Source organism: Paramacrobiotus metropolitanus, unplaced genomic scaffold (genome assembly GCF_019649055.1).
Source record: "Paramacrobiotus metropolitanus isolate TYO unplaced genomic scaffold, Prichtersi_v1.0 Parri_scaffold0000079, whole genome shotgun sequence".
Lineage (NCBI taxonomy): Eukaryota > Metazoa > Tardigrada > Eutardigrada > Parachela > Macrobiotidae > Paramacrobiotus > Paramacrobiotus metropolitanus.
Genome location: NW_026570299.1, coordinates 421450 through 444494, shown reverse-complemented (window position 1 = coordinate 444494; position 23045 = coordinate 421450). Strand labels below are relative to the sequence as shown.

Sequence of the window (23045 nt, the reverse complement as noted above, 5' to 3'; positions counted from 1 at the left end):
TGGTATAGCGGCTGCTTGGTTAGAGAGACACAGTCGGGTTCGCCCTGGGATACAGAAACTGCTCATGCAACCGAAAGTAACGGCATCGTCGAACGGGTCTATCCAGCCGTTTCATAGCACCCTGCGTTTTTGATGTTGCATTTTTAAACTTTGTTTCTATATCTTCTCAGGTCAATATACATGCGCGTTTTCAGCGTTACGATTTTGCCATTATTTGATCCGCAAAAGGCTACGAATTTTTGCGAATAATGAATAAATCTTCCACCAATTCCACATGGACGGTGTTTCCTTTCGAGATTACATGGAGCATGTTCGCCGTCATTCGTCTGATTATCGCCGTTATTGCCTTTTTCCTGAATACACAAGTCTTAACGTTCTACGTCATCCGACCAAATATCTGTATTCGCTCGCCGTTTTCCGGATACCTCATCGCACTCTTAATTTCCAACATTCTAGAAACCATACTCTACTTCCCCTTTACCATTATTGCGAATCTGGGTACGCTGAATAATCGCTTCTTCCCCGGTGACACCGGTTGTATTGCCAGTATCTACGGAACGACACTTATCCGCAGTTTATGTCTATGTTCACACGCGCTGATCACGATAAACAGGGTATGGGCCATGACTTTTCCTATCAGCTACAAAGACCACCATGGCCCGTGGTTTACCTGGGGACTGTGTGCGGGCGTTGTTTTATGTGTACACGCTCTGGGCATCCCGGCGATTCTCACACGAAAATCGAGCTTACGCCAAAATTTTGACTGGGCGCATAATAGATAGGTGGTAAGCGGCATAACTTGCCGGTTACTATGCGGCTGACTATGCCGCAGCCTAGTTGTTTTTGTAATTCCCATTGGCTTGCAAACAAGCGGCCTGCCGTGTACAGCCCACTTGAACGTCTGTACGTACAGTCTTGCACACTCACATTCAGTCCCGTAGCAACCAGTACTGTAAACCCAACGTCTGCACTGTGTAGTTGCAGTCTGCTTTAGGACGTCAAACTTTAAACTTTCAAATTCAAAAACCCATAGAATCTAGTTCCTGACGTTCTTTTTGCTTCCGTCGTGTTTTGGAATATGATTGTTTGTGGTTTGCTGTTGTTCGGGAATTCCTGTGATGATTTTCGTCAACGATAATGTTGAGGAACTTGGAGTTTCAACCGACAAACGCCAATAAAAATATGGAATCGCGTTCATTTGGAGGTTCGCTGTTTGGCAGCAACTCGTACGATAATAATTATCTGGCAAATTCCACGACCAAGAAAGCACGTTTTTCGAAAAGATGCGCCAGTCCTCTTTAAGGTAAATTTTTCTGGTAAGAATTCTTTTATCCCGCGGGAATTCCTGACATATGCTTGTGCTACTTTGCTTATTGTCAAAATAATGGCTTAACATCACAAAAGTAAAGCCCTGCAAATGCAATTTTAATAAAATTTTATTTGGGTGAAAATCTATGTGCATCTATGAATCTTGGCATCCAGCAGTTGTGTTTTATTGTCTCCACAGGAATTCCGGGAATTTCCATCGTTACATTTGCAGTTAAATCTGGGAAAGCCGCTTCTACTGAATGAAATCAAAACGGTAAGTTACATCTGCATGCAAAATAAAAAATGTAAAACTGACTGGCGTTGGTGTGAAAATGATTTTGTTTGAAAATGGAATAAGGTTTCCAGTGTAGTGAATGTGCCCTGTTTGTGCCTTGTAGGTAACCTGGCGTCTGGAATTCCCGTTTGAGACCAGTTTGGATTTTAATCAAGGCATCGAAGACCAATTCCAATTTGATGTTTTAATTAGGATACTGGCTTCCAGATATCTCTCTGAATATTTCGTTCAGTTTATGACTGTTGTTTGTTGTGCTTAATTTTGTCCTCCGAATTGGTTCAGTCTACAATCTCGCTTGAATTGATGTTTCTCGGGAATTCCTGTTTGCAATACCGACCCTCGTACCTCCGTACTGGAAACGTGAATAAAATTATAAAACTATAATGCAATAATATAATCAAACTGTTCTTAATAAATCAATGCCTTTATGCAACATCATAATTTTAAGCGGGTGGGAGGAAAATTATTCGTTATGAAACCAGCAAATCGCAAAGAGCATATAAACGGCACCTTCATACATTCCGCCAATGGGAGCAGCTGTGCTGCCCAATAGCAATAGCAAGAGCTCGTCCAATAGGAACGGGAAAAGCAGTAAGAGGTTGGCTCGTAAGCATTAGCCAATAGAAATCGTTTTAAAGCGACTCACACGGCATATCAACTCTTGGTAGCCTATTCAGAGTTAATGGCCCTAAAAAGTGGCTGCGGCATACCACTTACCGGTACTCAGCGCAAAGTATGCCGCATTCGTTTTTTCCTATGAGATTCTGGCCAATGAGAAGGTGCGACCGCGTCCGGTCCAAAGATTTGGTTGCTGGTACAAAGTGCAGTCGGATTCGGTCATAAACGGTTTTGCGTACGTTCTCTTTTACATTCTTCCGTTGTGTATTGTGGCGGCGTATCCATATCTGTTCTACAAATACATACGGAGCCGGAAGAATGTCATACGCGACGGTCGATCACACAGTACGGCTAATACGCACTGTGTTCTAAGATCGTTGACCAATGAGACGTTTCGCATCGTGACGTTGTTGTCGCTGTTGACTATTGTCTGCTGGTTGCCGGAACAAGCAATCATTGTGACGCAGATGGCCGGAGGCGAGAGATTTATCCTGTCGGCGTATCCCATCGCCAGTCTAATCAGCTCACTGCAGACCGTGCTCGACCCGGTTTCCTTGTTACTCAGTGTCAAAGATCTTCGTCGCGGTCTGTGCAAGATTCTTGTAAAAGAGTGATTATATGTCTGGCTTGCGGGGTACTTGCCTAATTTATTCTTAATGTGGCCATTGGGAAAGGGCTCCGTGATTTTCGGTAAAAAATGTTGTTGTGGTCGTTGATGGCTAACATACATAGTACGTTGTACAAGTTGTACGAGTATAATATGTACTATGGATTTTTTCGGTGCGTATTTCAAAACAAAATCAAACAGCAACACCCACAACTTTGTTTACCATGTTTTATTTAACACCCACAAACAAATCACCGGGAAAAGCGCTTGTGTTCTGTACACAGCGACAAAACGTCATTTCACAAGCTCATCAAATAGCACACTGCACGATCTAACAAGTCATCATAAGGCTGGGGTTCTGATGACATATAACTGTTTCTTTTCGTGATCGAGAATCTGTAGCGAAATTCGCGTGCTGTTCCGTAGAATGGCGAGACATATGCTGCTTTGTATCGTTACTTTTTGGCTCGGGTGACCGGCCTGAACGCTGATTTCCTCTGCACAGTGATCTGCAGAGGAAAGGTATCCGCGGGTACGGTAACCTGGGCTGCTGTTATACCATTAGCGTTGTTGACCGTGACAAGGAACGTGTCGCCCGGCTTCGAAGATCTTTTAACCGCACTCTGCTCCGGTAAACACGGCATGCTCTTTATTGTGATCGGCGAAGAGCTTTTGATTAGAGCACCGACATTGGGTTTCGTCGACATCACTGGCACCGTTAAACCGAAACTGTCCCATAAATCCTCCGACACTGGCAAGTTATGCTCCTGTCGTGCGCCACTGCGCAGTTGCACGCCTTCTTCCAAATCTTTGGGATGCAATCGGATAATCCGCTTTTTATCGCACTGCCTCCACTCGGCGTATGTTCGCCCTCCCAGCTTCGTTTCCGTACAATCCTGGTAATGGCGATAGTACAGACATTTCTTCGGCAGCCGACCATGCAGATAATCCTGTCGGTCTGCGGCATCGTGCAGTCCACTGCGCCAGATCCTACACGGAACGCAGTTTTCGATTTCGGCACCGAAGAGATGTCGCAGAGCCGAGTAGCGCCGTCCAAACGACTTGTCGCAGTATGGGCAAAACCATTCTCTACGGCCTCTAGTTTCCCTGATAGTGTGACGGCGAACAGCAGTGATTTGACATTCCGGGATGGAATCGGGTGAGTAGAAACGTCTGAACGCTTCAAAGGGCACGACGTCACTGAGAGCGGATCGAGCGGTTTTATTTTCTGTCATTCTCACGGAGTTTACCTGAAAATTAAAACATAATAATTAAATTTAAAAAAAAAGGCGCCACCTTCAAGCTGCAAGAACTTACCATCGGATTCTCGGTGAAACCACAAGATGCGGGTGGATTTACTGACACCCACGGGCGCCAGAAACGACCGCTATTCTTGTCCGTTTTACACCTGACGTTCACCTGAAAAGTAGAACACCAAAATCTATCATTACTTAACAAGGGCAGGGTTCACTTGAGAGCTATACATATTCTCGGAAAAATCGCAACATAGGAATGGATTTCTCGACAGAAATTGCGCTCTCAATAAATGGATATTCCCAAGAAATCTGGACAAAAGACTGCTGACTGGCAGTAGGTACGTACCAAGTAACGGTTAGGTTCGAATGCAGTAACTCCATCTAAGCTCTCTCGTCGGCCACCAAAAAATGAAACCATATTAATACGTCCTCCGATTCCAATCTTTTGATGAATTATTGAATTTAAAAGTACAAGATCGCGTTAGCGACGTAACTCTCTGTAACGGCTTGAGTAAGATTCGATATAAAAAATTAACGCAACTACGGTACAGTTATGATGTACTGTATATACCGTAATCAGTAAGTATAGCTCTATTAATTTTGCTGTTCGTTTGATGCAGACAACAGCTAGCTAACAGAACGACCTACAGAATTATGTAAGAAGTATCTGTACGACTGGTAACCAATACGTCGTGACGCGACTTGTCAAGTGCAGCAGGAAAAATAATAATTATTAGAAGAATCTGGAGACCGCCACATTCCGATTACAGCAGCAAATACGCTGAGTGAGTGTCTGTTTAATACATTCAGCGTACAACGGTCGGCGATGACAGCATGATTGCTGCGAAGTTTCTGTGTTCAAAGATAATTTCCCGTTTCCCGTGACAGATATCTGAAGTGGAGTGAAACCGCACACGTTAGCAGCCACAACAAGATATTTACCCGAATGGACCGGCACGCGTGGTGCGGCAACTACTGAGCCGAACTCCGAAGAACTTATGAAATCGTAATGCAGCATACTTGCTGGCTTTGTTTTGCGCGCACTCATCAAAATCTCCTCTCACGTTTACGGAAACGTGATATCAATGCCCGGTAATTTAAAGCTTTTTGCCAGTTATGGAAAATCAGGTTTTTGGAATTTTCGGACACCATTCCATTTTCGGCAATCTGCCTGTGCTATGTGGCAAATCGCGATTATTTTCCCGGTTTTCTCAGCGGTTATGTCCGCACGAAGCAGCCATGATGATATTATCAAGTAAGCGAAAATTGTTGGGATTATTGTTTAAGAGGAATTAATTAGTACTGTTCGGGATTACTAGATACGTTAAGAACTTGCCGGCTAGTACTTGGAAAGCCGGACCGTCCAGCCTAACGAAGTACGACATGGCCACATTGGCCAAAATGTCCGGCACCCAAAGGCGGTCGCTCCAGGAAATTAATAGACAGCCCAGCAAAACGCCCAGCAAAGAATCGACGCTGTCACGGCTAAGTCTGCCGCCGTCGTTCGACGCGCGGCTTAATTGGCCCAACTGCAAAAGCATCCAGGAGATTCGCAGTCAAGGCGCGTGCGGGTCATGCTGGGTGAGTAAATCAATTCTATTTTGCGCTTTTTACGTATGGTACATCCTGATCCAGTGCATGTAGAGAAGCTTTCGAGTACATGTGCTTTATTTGACTTCTACAACATGATAGTATAACTCTGGTATATTTTTGGCTGCCTTTTTTTCTGTTTTCTAATTAACTAATTATTACTAATCTCATGTACGAATTCTATGTTGCATAAACTGTAACGGATTTCGCGGGTTAAAAATTAGGTCACACCCATACATTTTGTGCAGGCGCATGCCGGTGTGTCCGTGCTATCGGACCGCATCTGCATCGCATCGGCTGGACAAAACGTTTACACGAAGCTCGCTGTGCAGGACCCGTTGGTGTGTAGTGGAGGGAACAGCAGTTTGTGGTAAGTGTAATTTTTGTAGTGGACCTATAAATACTTTGAGAAGTAAATGCGCCAACATGACTCGAATGTACCATTACAGTAAAGGGGGCTACGTGGACGTTCCATACACCATGTTCATTAACAAGGGCCTCGTCACTGGTGGCGATTACGGCAGCAACCAGGGCTGTATGCCGTACCAGGCTTTCACCGCCACTGAGGCGGCCGCTACCACTTCCGCCAACTGCAACAGCTCCTGCTGGAACCCCGGGTTCACTAGAACGTACGCTCAAGATAAATTTTTTGGTAATGTGATTAGTTATTTTTACAGTCCAAATGTTTCCTGGTCACAGTCGTCGTAACGCTTTTATCTGCAGGTGACTCTTATTACGGTATGGGCAACCTGTTCACCAGCGGTCCCACCGGTGGCGCTGCGACATCCGTGAAAACGAATCCGTCGTTAAGCAGATCCAGTTTGAGCTCATGTCCAACGGGCCTATGACGACGGTCATTCAAGTGTATCAAGATTTGTACTCCTACCAATCGGGTGTGTACCAACACGTCACCGGCAACTTGGTAGGTGGGCATGCGGTCAGATTGATTGGCTGGGGCACAGAGAACGGCGTAGATTACTGGCTGGTGGCCAATTCCTGGGGGACTGGTTGGGGGATTGGAGGGTTCTTCAAGTTCCTCCGGGGAAGTAATCATTTGGGAATCGAGGATTATTTAATGACGGGAACCGCGCGGCAGACCACGACCACTTCCGGACCGTCGACCCCTACTAGTACGACGACGACAACAACAACAACAACGACAACAACAACAACGACGCCGTTCACAACGCCCGGGAAAGCCGGTCGCCCAGCTGGTACGTGTTAACAGTTTGTAGCGGCCACCTTTACTAAATAAAGCAGCTTTCGTTGGTCATTTGTGACTGTGTTATGGTACCGGCACACGCGGCGCAAATTGCGCCGAGTAAATTAAGCGATGGGTAATACAATGCACTAATTTATTGCTTACAACTTGTCAATACTTTTGTAATCATCTACGTTGCTTTATGTGGGAACGGTAGAAATAGCTATTATTGAACGCTCGTGGCAAAGAACTCGGTTACAGACTGCAAACAGTGTCAAGTACTGACTATAATACAATGAATGCAGTATTTAGTATTTACATAATGCTGTCACAGCAGAAATAGGCTGGCTTTCAGTTCAGCTTCAGAGCGAATCTTGCGCACCATACTGGTGTTGGTGTCTTTCAAGCAGCTTTTTTGTCCTCCTGAAAAACGTTTCCTGAAAGTATAACTTGCCCCCAAAACTTTCCAGGTTATGACCGTTGTGACGCGCTGTTCTGCTTCGACAAAGCCGGTGGCAACTACCAACTGAGTCCGTGCAGCAAGAATTACTGCAACTGCCAGAACAAAGTGCCCACGTGGCAGCGCTGCGATGTCGGTCAGTATTTCGACAAATCCACGCTGTCGTGCAAAGCCCCCAACGAAAACTTCTGCGTGCCGAAGGCCCCCGCGCCTCTTAGCAACACGTCCTGGCCGTCGCCCCCTCCAGCCATCTTCGCCAAAGCGTGCAACCTGGCCAACTGCCAGGGACGGGGCGGGGCGTACACGTGGTACGGACTGGGGCTGTGCCAGCCGTATTGGTGCTACTGCTGGTCCAACATCAACCCCCCGCAGCAGGCCGTGCAGACCTGTCCGCCCGGGATGTGGTTCGATTTCCGCACGGAAAAGGCGCAATGTGCACCGCCCAGTGATTTTGTCTGGTGCTAAATCGGTGAAAAGTTTCTTATGGTGTTATTGTACCTGTGTTAATTTCAAAGCTTGAAGTTGCAAGTCCGAATAAACGGTTAGTTGCAGACTTTGCAGTTGGTAATACACCTGTTGCGAGCGGCATGGTGTCGTGCTGTCGCCCTGGCGGTCTCTGAACAAACACGAAGAGCATGATGTAAAGTGACGCAAACCAAATAATTATTTATGTAGGCTGATAATAATTAATACATCTTTTCACTACGATAGATTAAAAGCTGTACAACGCAGTACCCTTTTTCCTATACTTTCGACGCTTGTGCTACCCCAGCATACATCGCTGTACCCAGTAAGCATGGTAAGTAAGCATGGACAGTAAGTATGGACAAAGTAAGTTTGGTAATCTGAGTATTCTTGAAGTAATGGTCTGGCATCACTGCAGGGAGGTGGTGCCAGACTTTTATGTTTCCACAATCTGCACAATCTAACCATCCGGTGAAAGGTACACAATGCACAAACATCATTTCACAAACTCATTAGAAAACTCAATACACGCACTAGCAAGTCACCAGAAAGCTGTGATTATGATGGAAATTTTGCTCTTTTTCATAGTTGAAAACCCCTAAAGTTCATTGCGTGTTCCGCTGTGTGGCGAGGCAGATGGTGCTCTGCGGCTGCATTGAACGGTAGGAACGCTGACTGTCTCGCCACGGTAACCATAAGAGGAAATATAACTGCGGATGCGGTAACCTGGGCAGCTGTTGTACCGTCAGCGTTGTAGACCGTAACCAGGAAACTGTCGCCCGGCTCCATCGACATTTGAACCGCACTGAGCTCCGGTAAACGCTGCATGCTCTTCATCGTGACTGGCGATCTTTGGACCACATCCAGTATTTCCACTGAAGCACTGGACGAGCGACGCTTACGTGATGCTGATTCGGCAATGCTAGAGCCTTTCGCTGACGTCAGTGGAACCTTTTCTCTAAAACTGTTGGCTGAATCGTGCGACACTGGCACTTTATTCTGGTGTTGTGCCGTATAACGCAGTTGCATACCTTCTTCCACATCTTTGGGAAGCAGTGGGATCATACGGTTTGTATCACTTTCCCTCCACCCTTCGTAAGTTCGTCCTCCCAGCTTCGTCATAGCACAGTCCTGATACTCGCGATATATCCGGCACGGAAAGGTTTGATCATTTTGTGCACCCAGCAGATGTCGCAGAGCCGTGGAGTGCCGTCCAAACGACCTTTCGCAGTACGGGCGAAACCATGCTTTACTGCCTTTAGGTCGCCATTCAGTGCGATGGCGAACGTTCATCTTGCAGTCCGGGGTGGAATCGGTTGGGCGGAAAAGTCTAAAAGCAGATTGACCGTTTTTCGGGTCGTCCATACTCATGGCGTGTTGCTAAAAAACCGATGCAAATCATACCTTTAAAAAGGGTCTGCTTTAAGTTAAAACTGAATATAACATATTTAACAGCGGATTCTCGGTAAAATTGCAACGTGCAAGAGACGGGTGAATTTACCGACAACCATGGCCGCCAGAAACGCCCGGTCTCGTCCGTATTTCCCATGGTGTTCATCTGAGAATTGAAGTACAATATCATAAGTACTTGAACAAGCAACGGCGTCCACAGAAAAAAATTTAGCATCGAAATCTTGGTAAACACGCATGATTCGAATGATTGATTACAGTACCTAAGAAATCGTTCAATAAATGAATATTCCTAGGAAACCTTGGCAAATGGAGTAATTGCTGTCTGGCAGCAAATACACATCAAGTAATTACGCTCGGATCTTATATATCCATCTTGGCTTTCTCGTCAGCCACCAAGGAATGAAACCATACTTAACGCGTGTTTAAATCTCTTAGTGGATTTGAAAAAAACACCATCGCTTTACCGACGCCACTCTTTAACGATTCAATTCTGATCGATGTAAAAAGTTAATACATGGAGTAGAGACTTGTGATATGTGTAGCATACAGATATACCGTTATAAGTAAGTACCGCTTTAATAACATTACATTTGATGCTGGCAGCACCCAGCTAACTGAACGACTAAGGTAAGAAGTACGACCGGTAGCACGAAAAAGTAGAAAGGACGTTACCAAGTACATAGCATTATTAATTGTTACCGAATTGCCAGTTGCCACATTCCGTGAGTACTGCAGTAAATATAGTGCAGTACATTGAGTGCGTGTTTTACTGTGTGTACCGTGTACGTATAACGGCCGGCAGTGACAGTATAATCACTGCGAAGCGAAGTTTCTGTGTTCTAAGCCAATTTCCCGTTTCACATGACGGATTACTGGAGTGGAGTGAAACCGCACACGTAGCAGACGAAGTCAACAAGGCACGACAAATTTATCAGAATGGTCGACACGAGCGGTGCGGCTGTTACTGCTGCTACCTAAGCCGAACTAAGGAGCACTCATAAAACCATAGCGCATCGTCATCGCTGGCATTTATTACGCTCACTCATCACACAGGACCTCTTGGCGTTTACGGAAACACGGTATTAATGTCCCGTGATTTCCAGCTTTTTCCAGTTATGGGGAATCAGTTTCGGATTTTTCGGAAACCCTTCAAATAACGCGGCAGCGCTATGTGGAAAATCGCACTTTATTTCCCGGTTTTCCTAGCGGTAATTTCCGCGCAAAACAGCCATGATGATATTATCGAGTAAGCGAAAACTGTTTTTATGAGTGGTTATGCATGAAATAATTAAACATGGTTTGGGATTATCAGATACGTGGAAAATTTGCCGGCTAGTACATGGCAAGCCGGACCGACCAGTTTGACGGAGTACGACATGGCCACACTGGCCAAAATGTCCGGCAGCCAAAGCCGGTCCATGGACGAAATCAGTAAACAGCCAAGTAAAATCCCCAGCAAAGAATCGACGTTGTCACGGTTAAGTCTGCCACCGTCGTTTGATGCACGGCTTAATTGGCCCAACTGCCAAAGCATCCAGGAGATTCGCAATCAAGGCATGTGCGGGTCATGCTGGGTGTGTAAATTGATGAAAGTTTATTTACCGTTTGATTTTACTCTTTGTCTGGTTTTTTTCGTTCTCCTTTTATACAAAGTACCTGAATTAATATGTGGCATACTTATAAAATTCTGTGTAGGCTCATGCCGGAGTGTCCGTGCTCTCAGACCGTATCTGCATCGCATCGGCTGGACAAAATGTCTACGCGAAACTAGCTGTACAGGACCCGCTAGTGTGCAGTGGCGGGAGCGCCAATTTGTGGTAATTAAAGAATTTTAGTTAATTTTAACCATCCGCCTTTTCGACAGTATACGTACGTGGTAACAACGTTGTCCTGATTGCAGTAACGGTGGCTATGTGGACGTTCCGTACACCATGTTCATTAACAAAGGCCTCGTCACCGGTGGAGATTACGGCAGCAACCAGGGTTGCATGCCGTACCAGGCATTCACCACTGCAGTGGCGACCGCTACCACCTCCACCAGCTGCAACAGCTCCTGCTGGAATCCGACATTCACTAGGACATACGCGCAAGATAAATTTTTTGGTAAAGTAATCTTCGAGGTTTTTTGCATTCCGGTCATTATCACAATATGGGTTCGCGTACGAGCCGGCGCACCGAACACCAGAGAAACGGCATTCTCTGCGTTTTTCCACGTTAAAACGCAGTTTTTTATTTATATTTATTTTTTTAATAATCTCGTGTACAAGCTTGTACAAAAGCGCTAATTATAACGCGGGGCCGTATGGGCGCCACGCGTATCCTCGACAGCGAACAGCGGTGAACCCGGATGAGGCTTTATTGCCGAATCTAATGCGCACCGTGGCGCAGCAACACCAGACTCGCAAGGAAGGATTCTGCAGCCAGTGCAACTGTGCTGCAGATCTGTCAAAACAGCGCAGCAATGTTCGGGGGGGAAATCCCCAGAAACAGCGAATAGCTACTCAGGAGGGCGGGGCGTCCCGCCCTTACACCCCTTTTGCAGGCATCGCTACGTCCTCGGAGCGAAATCTCCCAGGATTCGGAGGATCCGCACCCCCCGCCGGTCCGGTTCGGGCGGTTAATCCGGTCGGCTCGGTTCCAGTTTGGTCGGCTCAAATCCGGTTCGGCTCAGGTTGGGTTCCGGGTCAGGTCGGCTCCGGTTCGGTCCGAGTCAACCGTCTGGGTCAGCGCACTGTCGCGCCAGATCCAGGGTCCAACCCGGAAACGGGTAAATTCCGTGGTTTCTTCAGCAAGGGAAAGGTCACGTTCTGGGGAAATTTGGGCAGGGGTTTGGGGTCTATGTGGCCCGTGACCCCTGCAAAAAAAACAAAGCACGCAAATCCGCGGTGAAATCCACTGCTCCGTCCGGGGCGATGTCGCCGTCCCAGGAAGTTCGGGCAGTGTTTTGGTGGGGGAATTCTCGGCGTGGTGCTGGTGGTCGATCCGTGCCGTTGGGATCGGAGTTGGTGCTGCTGTTGGCGGTGTATCCGTTCTGGTTTCCCGCTGGTCCGGGTCGCGTTCGCCGTCGGCATCGCAGGAGGCGTTTCTCGCTCCGCGGCATCGCAGGAGGCGTTTCTCGCCCCGCGGCTTCTCCGTCCATTCTGGGGAGGCATCTCCGTCCATTCTGAGGAGGAATCCATCGCGGGAGGCGTCCATCTCCGTCAGTTGGGAGGATCCATCACGTTCCGCGTGGGGGTGGGAATGTAGCTCCACACCCCGGGGTTAAATGGGGTTCATAACTCAGAGGTGCTGCGGGCGCGACGAGCGCGCGCAGCTGGAAACGATAGCCAGATCTGCTACCATATAACGCGGGGCCGTATGGGCGCCACGCGTATCCTCGACAGCGAACAGCGGTGAACCCGGATGAGGCTTTATTGCCGAATCTAATGCGCACCGTGGCGCAGCAACACCAGACTAATGAGGAAGGATCCTGCAGCCAGTGCAACTGTGCTGCAGGTCCGTCAAAACAGCGCAGAAATGTGCGGGGTGAAAATCCCCAGAAACAGCGAATAGCTACTCAGGAGGGCGGGGCGGCCCGCCCTTACATAATTATCCCGTAAACAAGTTTTGAAAAGTTTTTGTCATGGGGAACGTCGCGGAGAATCCCGTGTGTCTGGTGTCCGCTACGCGAATCCATATTGCAAAAATGTCCGCAGTGCAAAAAACGTATTTGTTATTTTACCAGTCCAGTTTTCTTTGGTCCTTTCATTCTCACTCTCGTATCTGCAGGTGGAACTTATTACGGTATGGGCAACCTGTTCACAAGCGGTCCCACCGGCGGCCTGCGGTGTCCGTGAAGAACGAATCCGTCATAAAACAGATCCAGTTTGAGCTCATGTCCAACGGGCCTATGACGACGGTTATTCAGGTGTATCAAGATCTGTACTCCTATCAGTCTGGAGTGTACCAGCACGTGACCGGCGGCCTGGTAGGCGGGCACGCCGTCAAGTTGATTGGTTGGGGCACGGAGAACGGGGTGGATTACTGGTTGGTGGCCAATTCCTGGGGGACTGGATGGGGGATCGGGGGGTTCTTCAAGTTCCTCCGGGGAACTAACCATTTAGGAATTGAGGATTATTTGATGGCGGGGACCGCGCTGCAGACCACGACCACCACCGGGCCGTCGACGACGACCAGCACGACGACGACCACAACGACGACGACGCCGATCACAACGCCCGCCAAAGCCGGTCGCCCTGCTGGTACGTGTATCTCTAGTTCTGTACATAGTTTATAGTGGCTTTCTTATGCGTTTGCATTTTTTTCGGCGTCTGTTATGTATTATTTTATCAGGCATCTGTCAACTGATAGGTGTTAGTTGATGTTTGAGGTGGTATGACCTAACGGCTGTATGACAACTAAGCTGACGCTAACCCAATCAACCTTAATCACGATGACCTTTATCTAAACTCATTCAAGCTAACAGTGCAACAACATCAAGGCTAAGACGTTATTCAGAGAACACTTTCCCGACAAGATATTCCAGAGCTGCTAGCCATGCTAGATGATACTAATTCATTCACAAGAAGTTCTTCTCCCTCGAGCAATCATCAGTGATTTTTGATACAAAATATGAAAGACGAGAGAACACGCCTCCATCTCAAAAGCACTCATAGACAAACCATAAGTCAACATTTTATTGATTGTTTTATGAGAGATCAAAGTACACTTAGCACATTACTAATTGGCTGATACTTTCTGGCCACTTCCTTCCGTTGCGAACTACGTCACAGTAAGGCTGTCCATACAAACTGTACTTCACCCAGCCATACTCGTAACACATAATTTATTTATATATATTGCATTAGGTCTTCAATTTGGTACATTCTTAGTTTGTATCCGATATACAGTATGGTAATTATTACTTAAAGGTTTTGGTGGTTTCCATGTAATTCTATGCATTGTTGCCGTACTTAAGCTAAAATTTATTAGGTGTATTATTATCTTATGTAATTAGCATGTACAGCCCTTTTTATTTTTGGTTCAGACTTGCTGTAACGAGTGTGGTATGACGTATCTACAAGTGTAGTGGACTGTATAATTAGGTTTTCCCCATGTTTTGGTTATTTATTAGATGCTTGCTATGATCAGCTTTTCTATGCTATCCTGAAAAAAGCATAGGAGTATCTAAAGAATAATAAATTTTGACGTCAACATTTTTCAGGTTACGACCGTTGCGATCCTCTGTTCTGCTTCGACAAAGCCGGTGGCAACTACCAGTTGAGTCCGTGCAGCAAGAACTACTGCAACTGCCAGAACAAAGTGCCCACGTGGCAGCGCTGCGATGTCGGTCAGTATTTCGACAAATCCACGCTGTCGTGCAAAGCCCCCAACGCCACCTTCTGCGCGCCGAAGGCACCGGCGCCCCTGAGCAACGCGTCATGGCCGTCGCCTCCACCAGCTATCTTTGCCAAAGCCTGCAACCTGGCCAACTGCCAAGGACGGGGCGGGGCGTACACGTGGTACGGACTGGCGCTGTGTCAGCCGTACTGGTGCTACTGCTGGTCTAACATCAATCCTCCGCAACAGGCCGTGCAGACCTGTCCGCCCGGGATGTGGTTCGATTTCCGCACGGAAAGGCGCAGTGTGCACCGCCTAGTGATTTTGTCTGGTGCTAAATTGACGAGAATTATTTCTTGTCTGAATAGTTTTAATGCTTCCGGATTCGTGTTTAAATAAACGGAATAATTGCGGGCGGCATGCATTTCGACATGCACATGGTGTTTTGCTGTGTAGGAAATGGGAATGCCATTCTCTGCATGGTGCAGCCGCTGTCATTGCATATGCTATCGAGAAAACGCGTTTAATTTGTTCATGTTAAAGGCGCCTAAATACCCTTGTTACGGATCGAAACTTGCTGGCGTTTTCTAAACAAACATAAAAAACATGACGTAAATTTTTAATAACTTACAGACTAACTATTTTTATTGGATTTGCAGTTGTACTCAGTTTCCTTAACGCGCAGGTGCTACACAACATTTGTACACACTACGCAGATGATCGTCCGTAACAGCCTGTACACTGATGTGAAGTGCATTCATGTGAACATGTTCCGGTTGTCATGTCAGCTGCCGGGATTTTGTCACCGGCCAAAAATTACTGCACACTAACCAGTTACTGCATGATGACCGTGTTGCAGAATCGGAAGAAGCACTCACTAGGTTTTTGGCTATTGAATTTTGATTTAGTGACCTATTTCGACATTTCTTTAGGGCTATCGCCAAACGATAATCGATTATTGTAATGAAGGTAAAAGGATCGTGTACAGAGTATGTACGTACGTAGTCTGTACGTACGCAGATCGTGTACAGAGTATTTATGTACGTAAACTTATGAATGTCTAACTTATAAACTGCATGGTGCATGATTCTTTCAGCACAAGCACGGCATATATTATGGAGATGAGATAGAAAATTTGGCCAAGCCGGTGATTTTTGAGCAGATAATAAGTACTTTTATTTTTGCATTGGCTATTTATTATTTTAGCGTGTGCGCTTCCTTTTCTTCAGAGCGGCAATTTTAGGAAACTGTCAGTTTCGTCATTTTCATTCTTTTAAAAAACTTTTGTTCATTACATTTTCCGGCTTTACCAAGCAGATTTATGGGCTGTACGGGAGTTACTTATTGCATGGCAGAAAAATGTCGAACGAACAGCTGTGTAACATCACTTTGATTTCGTTGCCCACAATTTTGTAGATCGTTTGCGCTATCAACACTTCGTCAGTTTGCTCAACCCGCGAACAACGATCGTGCGAAAACTTTGCAAACTAACAGCAAACAGGATCGGATCCAGCACAGGTTGTAAAGCGAACAGCACAACGGCAAAATTTCTAAACACTGTCATATCTGAATCCAGGGAGACGAAGCAGGTAATGGTCCAAAAGGTCATCACCGGAGTCCAGCAAATGAACACGCTAATTGTCAACAACGTTAGCACGACGAAGGGCCGCGAGGCTTCCTTGCCGGTCGTAATCGTCTTCGTTATCTGAGTCTGGAAAACATAAAAATTAATAATTATTAGTCATCGGGAATATCGTTAAGCGATTCATCCAAATTTAAGCAATTCATGGAAATTTAATTAAATTTCAATGTTTTGCCCATACACGGAACGTGCTTATCGTGAGAGAAACAAATTATTGGACCAGCAAAGCGTATAGCGTATACAACTGCGTCTTAAATTACGAGAAACTGCATTAAATGTTCGACTATCGTAAACGCTCTGCAATATGTCGATTGCTACTACGCCTGTTCAATAATCCATACGTTAAACAAAATCGATGTTCAGGAATTTATTTCTGAAGCAAAAAGACGTACGCGCGAAATTGGTTCATCTGGTTAACATTATTAGCCAAGGTATTACGTAGGTAAAAACCGGTTTGTGTGGGAGATCAACGCCGACACACATAGTTTTACCATTCCGTCGTATATGCAAACAGCTGCAATCACACTGTATTATAACTGCTTCTATAATTATGACGTGCGCGTATTTATTTACCTTTTTCTGCCCAACTTCCCCCAACTCCTCGTCATCCCCGGGATTCGTGCTCTCCCGGCGATGCGACACACTGGGCCGCCCACTACTCCAACTACTCCCAATCTTCCGCCGCTGCGTTTGTTTATAATACAGAAACGGATAGGCCAACACCACAAACACAATCGGTCCATCGTACACAATAAACTGCACCGTGCTGGCGTAGTCGTTCACCTGGCTGACATCGAAATTCAGCGAGCAGCCGTACTTTTCCGCATTGACCGCATACCGCAGCTGATCCAGCATCACCAGCGGTAAACACACCACATGCACGTAAACAACATTCCCCAGACACATTAAACAGGCCACCTTAGAAGAATGATGTTGCCGGTAGGAATGCGGGAAGGCGATGGCCCAAATGCGGTTAATGGTGATGAGCACGTGCGTGTGCATGGGGACGGCGCAGGACACCCACAGTAAATATAGGTATAAGGAACACGCGCCGGATGGCAGCCACCACGCGGAATAGCTGATGCGAATGATCTCCAGAGGATGCTCGCATAAAGCGTAAAAAACGTTGCTGGATAGTAAGAAAATTATGTACACGGTGAAGGAAGTGCGGAGGTCTTTGCGGATGATGAATGCTGACAGCATAGCGATGTTTAGCGTTAGTTGGAGGATGCAGAGAATCACGCGGGATACCGCTGGGAAATACCATGTTGAAATAATCGCGGGAACGGTGACATTAATCGCCGGTGAACAGTTGCGCGCGAAAGAAATATTAGCGTTTGTTAAATTACAGCTATTTATCACCGGCATTTTAAACGAGAAATTCTGTGTTTTCGTGCATAATGTCAATGAAGATACCGGCGTGCTTAATCCGAGAATTATCCCGGAAGACGAATTCGTCGTGTTTGGCAGGAAGAGTAAATATCAATCGTGACGGTTGAAGATCGGAGTGATAGAAATTAACGATGGCGCCGGTATGACAAACAAAATGTGAGGAGCGCGCGCAAAAGGAAATCAATGGGCCGGCAATTAATAATCCATAAGTGGTGTGTTTTATAGTGAGCACCGGAGTGACAGCGCGCAAATGACAGCGGATAGAGGTGTGGGCGGTAGGGGTCGATTTACTCGATAGCGGGATGCACCCGGGAATTAAACCTGAGCCTCAATCAATCCATCCTGTTTAACCCGGTGTAAGAGCGCGCAATTACTCGGGCTGAGAGATGCCCGGCAGTTATAAAGTTAATAACCCGAGAGTACGGCGGAGGTGCTCGTTCTGCCGTTGCATAACGATACGATTGATGTTGATGTCATCGGCGGTTGTGTTTCAGGAAGAATCGCACACGTTTTTGCAGGATTAAAAATGGTGTATTATGTGACGTGAGTCGATACGCTTACCAATGTCATAATTGCATTAAAATTCTTCAGAAACGATCCATAATTTCTCATGCTTTCTTGTTCTGGTGTTGCTGCGTCATTTCCGGCTAAACATACACCATTATGGTGCAACATCTCGGAATAAATTTGATTTTTGTCAGATTGACTTAAGTACTTAAAGGAAGTGGTGACTGACTTTAACAAGGGACTTCCAGATAATTTATGCGAGCTGGAAGGATCGATAAGCATTACGCTTGCTTTACACTGCACTTCTTGCTTTACACTTTACCGTGCTTACCTTGATAATTAACGTAGATTGTGATTAAGCATTACAGCTTTACCAAGAGAGCTTTGTTTAACCGGAACCCCGAAATTTTTTAAGCACACTGGTATGAGTGGCATCAGATCCTCCAGTTCCGACATGTAATCCAACAAAGAGAACGCTTTCCTATCTTGCTTTAGTGCTTTTTCGTAATGGCCAGAAATGTCTGCGGTAGTACTTATTGTTAGCGTACGTCATTACTCATTAACGAGTAGATATGCTATTGAAGGCGATACATCGTAACAAAGAAAAAGGCGTAAAATATCGGTTCGCTTATTTGATACCTGTATACGAGATATTTCATAACAAATCCATTTATAATTATGAACGTACCAGTTTTAGGCTGTTAGTGGTTGCTGCGCAGTTTGCGCGATGAAAGTGTGTAATTTTCCGTAAACATAGTCTGTGGGGTTTAATTTGATGATTTTGATTCCGATCGCTGCAGTATTTGTTGTATGAGAAGCGCTTAAGAATTTTTTGTCAAAGAAATCAGATTTATGCATACGCCTCGCCTCGTATAATAGAGAAGCCATTACGTGAACATATTTTGTTTGTTATGGATTTAAAACCTGATGTTTCGTAATAGCGTTATGGTCAAATATTAACAAATGCAATTTTTGTGCTAAATTAAGAAGTATTAAATTAATTGAATTGAATTTATTGTCTTATGCATCGGGACACGGTCCCCTCAAAGCATTTGACTCTCGAGACAAAAGCAACAAAAGTCGACATTATCAAAAATAAAAGTTTTAAAATTTGTAAAAGGTCATTACACGTTTACGTGGTACATGCTCATATTCCGACAAACAATAAACAAAGTGGAAGCAGTCGTCAGAGGTCCGTTCGTGGTCAGAAGAAATATTATATAATTGATAATCTAGTACAACAGGTCGGTATCGCAGTTTTTCTTAGTCCGCTGCAGTTTTGTCCACTGCAGTTTACTCCAGGTGACTCTGTCGAGGGCATCCTTGAAGGTGTTGACTGAAGAATAGGATTCTTTCGGTAAGATTATTTCGTTCCATAGCTTACAGACTTTATGAACAAAGGATTCCGGCGACGGTATTACCGAATTTCCGCAAAGCACTGTCGGGGCTGGGCGAATTGGATACGGGTGATTTAGGAGTCGGTGTACGGACCGGGTGTTACCTGCAACAGAAACAAAACCAGCGGAATCGTGTTCATATGGAAGATAAAATCTCTCCCCAAGCGGGATGCGGCAAAATATTAATTTGTAGGCGAGGATTAGACATTTCTTCATCCTGCGAACTTCGAAACAGTCCCAATTTAACTCATTTAATTGACCTTTAAAGTCGCTATGGCCCAAAGGGACGGTTTTTAGAAATCGCTCCATACATTTGTCAAGTTTATCTCGGCTGGTTTTATGAAAGGGAGGGACAACAGAACAACAATAGTCAAAGACAGGTAGCACTAAGGATTTAAATAACTGAATGCGGGCAGCAGAATTTACTCTTTTAAATAAAAAATTTATCCAACGGATTCTTTTTCTACATTTCGAAACGACAGCGTCCGTATTTTCCTTCCATTTTAATGAGCGGTCTACAACGATACCCAGATACTTCACACTTTCACAGCGCTCTATTGCAGTACCATCAAGAAAATACTCATGCGTACTCGTAAGTGACCTTTTCTTCGAGAAACAGACATGAAAGGTTTTGCTAACGTTAAAGAAAAGTTTATTCTCATCGGCCCAATTTTTTACATTTCCGATATCAACCTGTAACGCATTCTTATCACTTTCTGTTATTATTGGGCGATAAACAGCAATATCATCGGCGAAAATTAATAGTTCGCTGCCGTGGGTAAGAATAAAAGAAAGGAAATTTAGCAGACAAATAAACAAGCATGGTCCTAAGACAGAACCCTGCGGGACCCCACTAGTTACCTTCAAAAAATCCGAAACATTACCATTTATAATAACACACTGGACACGGTTTCGTAAATAATCGTCTATTATGTGAACTACCTGACTGCAGATTCCCAATCTGATCAGTGCTTGCAGAATTTTTTCATGGTCACATTTGTCGAATGCTTTCGAGCAATCAAGAAATATGGCATGAACATCGGTACCACGTTCGACAAAGTCACTAACAGATTTTATAAGCCAGAAATTCTGTAGCTCGCACGAGCGTTTCTCGCGATAAGCAAACTGGTGGTCAGTTAATTTAAGGTGTTTTCTAAGATATTCACGAATATGCTCGTCTATGCATCGTTCAAAAACTTTTGATAAAGGGCTTAGCATGGAGATCGGGCGATAATTATTCGGATTTGTATGGTCTTTCGAGTTTTTTGGAATGGGGACAATAAAAGACTTTTTCCATATTGTTGGAAAGCAACCTTCATTTGAAGCGCCTTCGAAAATAACTTTTAGCGGCTTGATGATCGCTGGAGCAGCTAATTTCAATAAGGTGTTAGTGATTTTAAAAGGACCACTAGAAGACGTGGACGAACAACGTGCAATATGGTAATAGATCATGCTCTCGGATATTACAGCCGGCTCTTCGTTCTCTATACTCAAATTTAGACCTGACCCTATGCAGTGTTCCTTGCACGGTCCCTGAGATTCAGCATAAACATGATTTAACGTAGATGCTTTTTGGAGATCAGAAGAAACAAAATTGCCATCATTTAGCTTTAGTGGGGGAATACCGATCTTATTACTGGTAGACTTGACGAAACGCCAAAACTTCTTAGGATCATTACGACTTGCTGTGGCAGCGTCAGTCAAGCGCCAACGTTCAAATTTACATATCAACCGTTCAGCTTTTCTCGATAAATTTTTCCATATTGATTTGAGGCGACGTTTTAGCTCTTCGTTGGAGCAGGTAATAAAATCACGATAGTTTTTGAAAGCTTTATTTCTCCGTTTAATTGACTTTTTTATGTTTATCGGATAGAAAATGGTGCCGCGAACTTTTACGCTCTTGTAAACGAAATATCGTTCAGCAATTTCAATAAATACTTTTTCGAACTTTTCTACACGGTTGTTGGTATTCGAAGATTTCAAAAGGTCAGTCCAGTTAATCTCAGTTAAATCAGTTACGAAATTTTGTACATCGGCATTCGAGATATACCATCGCGGCGGCATATACGGCACAAACTTTTTACGTTTCACTGAAATGGAGAGTTCAAAGGCGATGTGATCGCATTTGACTGACGGTGGATTGATTGGCTTCACGTATGCCACGCACGTCTTAGGGGAAAGCACGCAAGAATCTAAACAATTTGTTTCACGAGTTGGGAAATTAATTATTTGGCTTAGAGAAAATTCATTTAAGAAGTAAATGAAATCATCGCCAACTTGTGAGTGACCTTTCATATTCAACCAGTTATTGCCTGGCATGTTAAAATCACCAATTATAATTAATTTAGACATGTTAACAACCGGAATTTTTTCTTCAAGATGCTGTAACAGGATCGGAATCGTTGATTGAACTTTTTCAGGAGAAATGTAGAAATTTTAACAAAAATTGCTTCAAGAGTATCCGTTTCCAGTTCTGTTAACCTAAAGGGTCTAAGGTTTTGTCGAACAATTAATGCAACTCCGCCACCTATTTTACCGACTCGCTTTTTCCTGAAAACGTTAAAAGAACGAAGATCCGCGAACTTTTCATCAACAAATTCATCAACGTCCCAAATCTCAGTTAGACCAATAATATCCGCTTCGGAACAAAAAAATTTTATTTCGCTGTCTTTTTTGTTAACACTTCTTACATTGGAATAACGGATCTTAGCTGTACAAGCATTACGTAACCGGTTAGAAATTTTCACTTCAGGTTTCAAGGTAGAATTTTCTTTCACAATGATTGTTGGATCAGCTTTCATAGGTTCCCGGATCTTACTTCGTTTTTTCGATAGCTACTGTAAAAGGTTTTCGAACTTTTTAGATCTACGTAGACATCACACCAGTCGTGTGCAAAGGCCGAATGCATATTTTCAGCTGACGATTTACCGGCTTTACGGCAATTGGCGCACACACAAGCGAAATTATCATCTTCTTTACAATCACTTGACAAATGCTCTTTAGCACAATACGCACAAAGGCTTGTTTTTACAATCTCTCTCATCATGGAAAAATTCGCAGCATTTTTTGCACTGAGGAATATAGAAATGATCAGAAACGGGACACAGAAACCACCCTAATTTCACAGTTTGTCTGTCGTTTAGCAAATTATTTCTTGTCGCAAGGTCAACTTCGATAACAACTGCACAAGTACTACGATCGGCACGTCTACTTTTCAAAAACGTTACCACTTTGACCTCGCTTTTTTCTGGCAAATTTTTTGACGAAAGCTCACGTAAAAACTCATCTTCCGTTAAGGCAACTGGCACTTTACGTACGATCATTCTGTATTTTCGGGAAGCGGGCTTTTTAATAGACACACCAAGTCTGTCTGAATGTTCACCAAACATCGCTTCTCCTCTCACAGCATCTTCTTCGCTTTTGAATTCCACCAGTACTGACTTACCTGATGCCGGTCTCATATGGGTGATGTTAGCAGTTTCCATTCCATTGGGTAGAATTTCGGTCAGAGTTTTGCAGAAATCAGCCATCTCGTTGGCGGACTTACGGGCACGGTTGGTCGGGGCGGCATCTTT

The 23045-nt window shown here is 44.9% G+C and overlaps 4 protein-coding genes across 4 annotated transcripts; 3 read left to right on the top strand and 1 right to left on the bottom strand.

Annotated features, from left to right (window-relative positions):
* The first annotated feature begins 248 nt into the window (after nt 1-248).
* LOC129595538 (uncharacterized) lies at nt 249-782 on the top strand. Its single transcript, XM_055492583.1, has one exon. The coding sequence runs from the start codon at nt 249-251 to the stop codon at nt 780-782; it is 534 nt and encodes a 177-aa protein (XP_055348558.1).
* Nucleotides 783-5043: 4261 nt separating this feature from the next.
* Nucleotides 5044-7800, top strand: LOC129595537 (cathepsin B-like). Its single transcript, XM_055492581.1, has 6 exons — nt 5044-5339; nt 5404-5665; nt 5923-6044; nt 6124-6326; nt 6400-6888; nt 7346-7800. Exons 1-6 carry the CDS (start codon nt 5170-5172, stop codon nt 7798-7800), a joined length of 1701 nt encoding a protein of 566 aa, XP_055348556.1. The 5' UTR covers nt 5044-5169.
* A 2530-nt stretch (nt 7801-10330) lies between these two features.
* On the top strand, nt 10331-15047 carry LOC129595536 (cathepsin B-like). The gene is made up of 7 exons (XM_055492580.1): nt 10331-10459; nt 10526-10787; nt 10909-11030; nt 11114-11321; nt 12319-12455; nt 12982-13454; nt 14417-15047. The coding sequence occupies exons 1-7, from the start codon at nt 10383-10385 to the stop codon at nt 14929-14931; spliced, it is 1794 nt and encodes a 597-aa protein (XP_055348555.1). The 5' UTR covers nt 10331-10382; the 3' UTR covers nt 14932-15047.
* Nucleotides 15048-15919: 872 nt separating this feature from the next.
* On the bottom strand, nt 15920-17601 carry LOC129595570 (5-hydroxytryptamine receptor 2A-like). The gene is made up of 2 exons (XM_055492618.1): nt 16748-17601; nt 15920-16243 (listed from the first exon to the last, which is right to left on the bottom strand). Exons 1-2 carry the CDS (start codon nt 17540-17542, stop codon nt 15962-15964), a joined length of 1077 nt encoding a protein of 358 aa, XP_055348593.1. The 5' UTR covers nt 17543-17601; the 3' UTR covers nt 15920-15961.
* Between the last annotated feature and the right edge of the window lie 5444 nt (nt 17602-23045).

What these genes read in the sequence shown, in the direction of transcription:
- LOC129595538 (XM_055492583.1), top strand. Translation starts at nt 249, where the DNA reads ATGAATAAATCTTCCACCAATTCCACATGGACGGTGTTTCCTTTCGAG.
- LOC129595537 (XM_055492581.1), top strand. Translation starts at nt 5,170, where the DNA reads ATGCCCGGTAATTTAAAGCTTTTTGCCAGTTATGGAAAATCAGGTTTT. An exon ending in GGAGGGAACAGCAGTTTGTG is followed by an intron (nt 6,045 to 6,123) that starts GTAAGTGTAATT and finishes GTACCATTACAG; the next exon opens with TAAAGGGGGCTACGTGGACG. An exon ending in CGCTCAAGATAAATTTTTTG is followed by an intron (nt 6,327 to 6,399) that starts GTAATGTGATTA and finishes TTATCTGCAGGT; the next exon opens with GACTCTTATTACGGTATGGG.
- LOC129595536 (XM_055492580.1), top strand. Translation starts at nt 10,383, where the DNA reads ATGTGGAAAATCGCACTTTATTTCCCGGTTTTCCTAGCGGTAATTTCC. An exon ending in AGCCATGATGATATTATCGA is followed by an intron (nt 10,460 to 10,525) that starts GTAAGCGAAAAC and finishes TGGGATTATCAG; the next exon opens with ATACGTGGAAAATTTGCCGG. An exon ending in AAGATAAATTTTTTGGTAAA is followed by an intron (nt 11,322 to 12,318) that starts GTAATCTTCGAG and finishes GCGGCATCGCAG; the next exon opens with GAGGCGTTTCTCGCCCCGCG.
- LOC129595570 (XM_055492618.1), bottom strand. Translation starts at nt 17,542, where the DNA reads ATGCCGGTGATAAATAGCTGTAATTTAACAAACGCTAATATTTCTTTC. An exon ending in GGGAAGTTGGGCAGAAAAAG is followed by an intron (nt 16,244 to 16,747) that starts GTAAATAAATAC and finishes TATGTTTTCCAG; the next exon opens with ACTCAGATAACGAAGACGAT.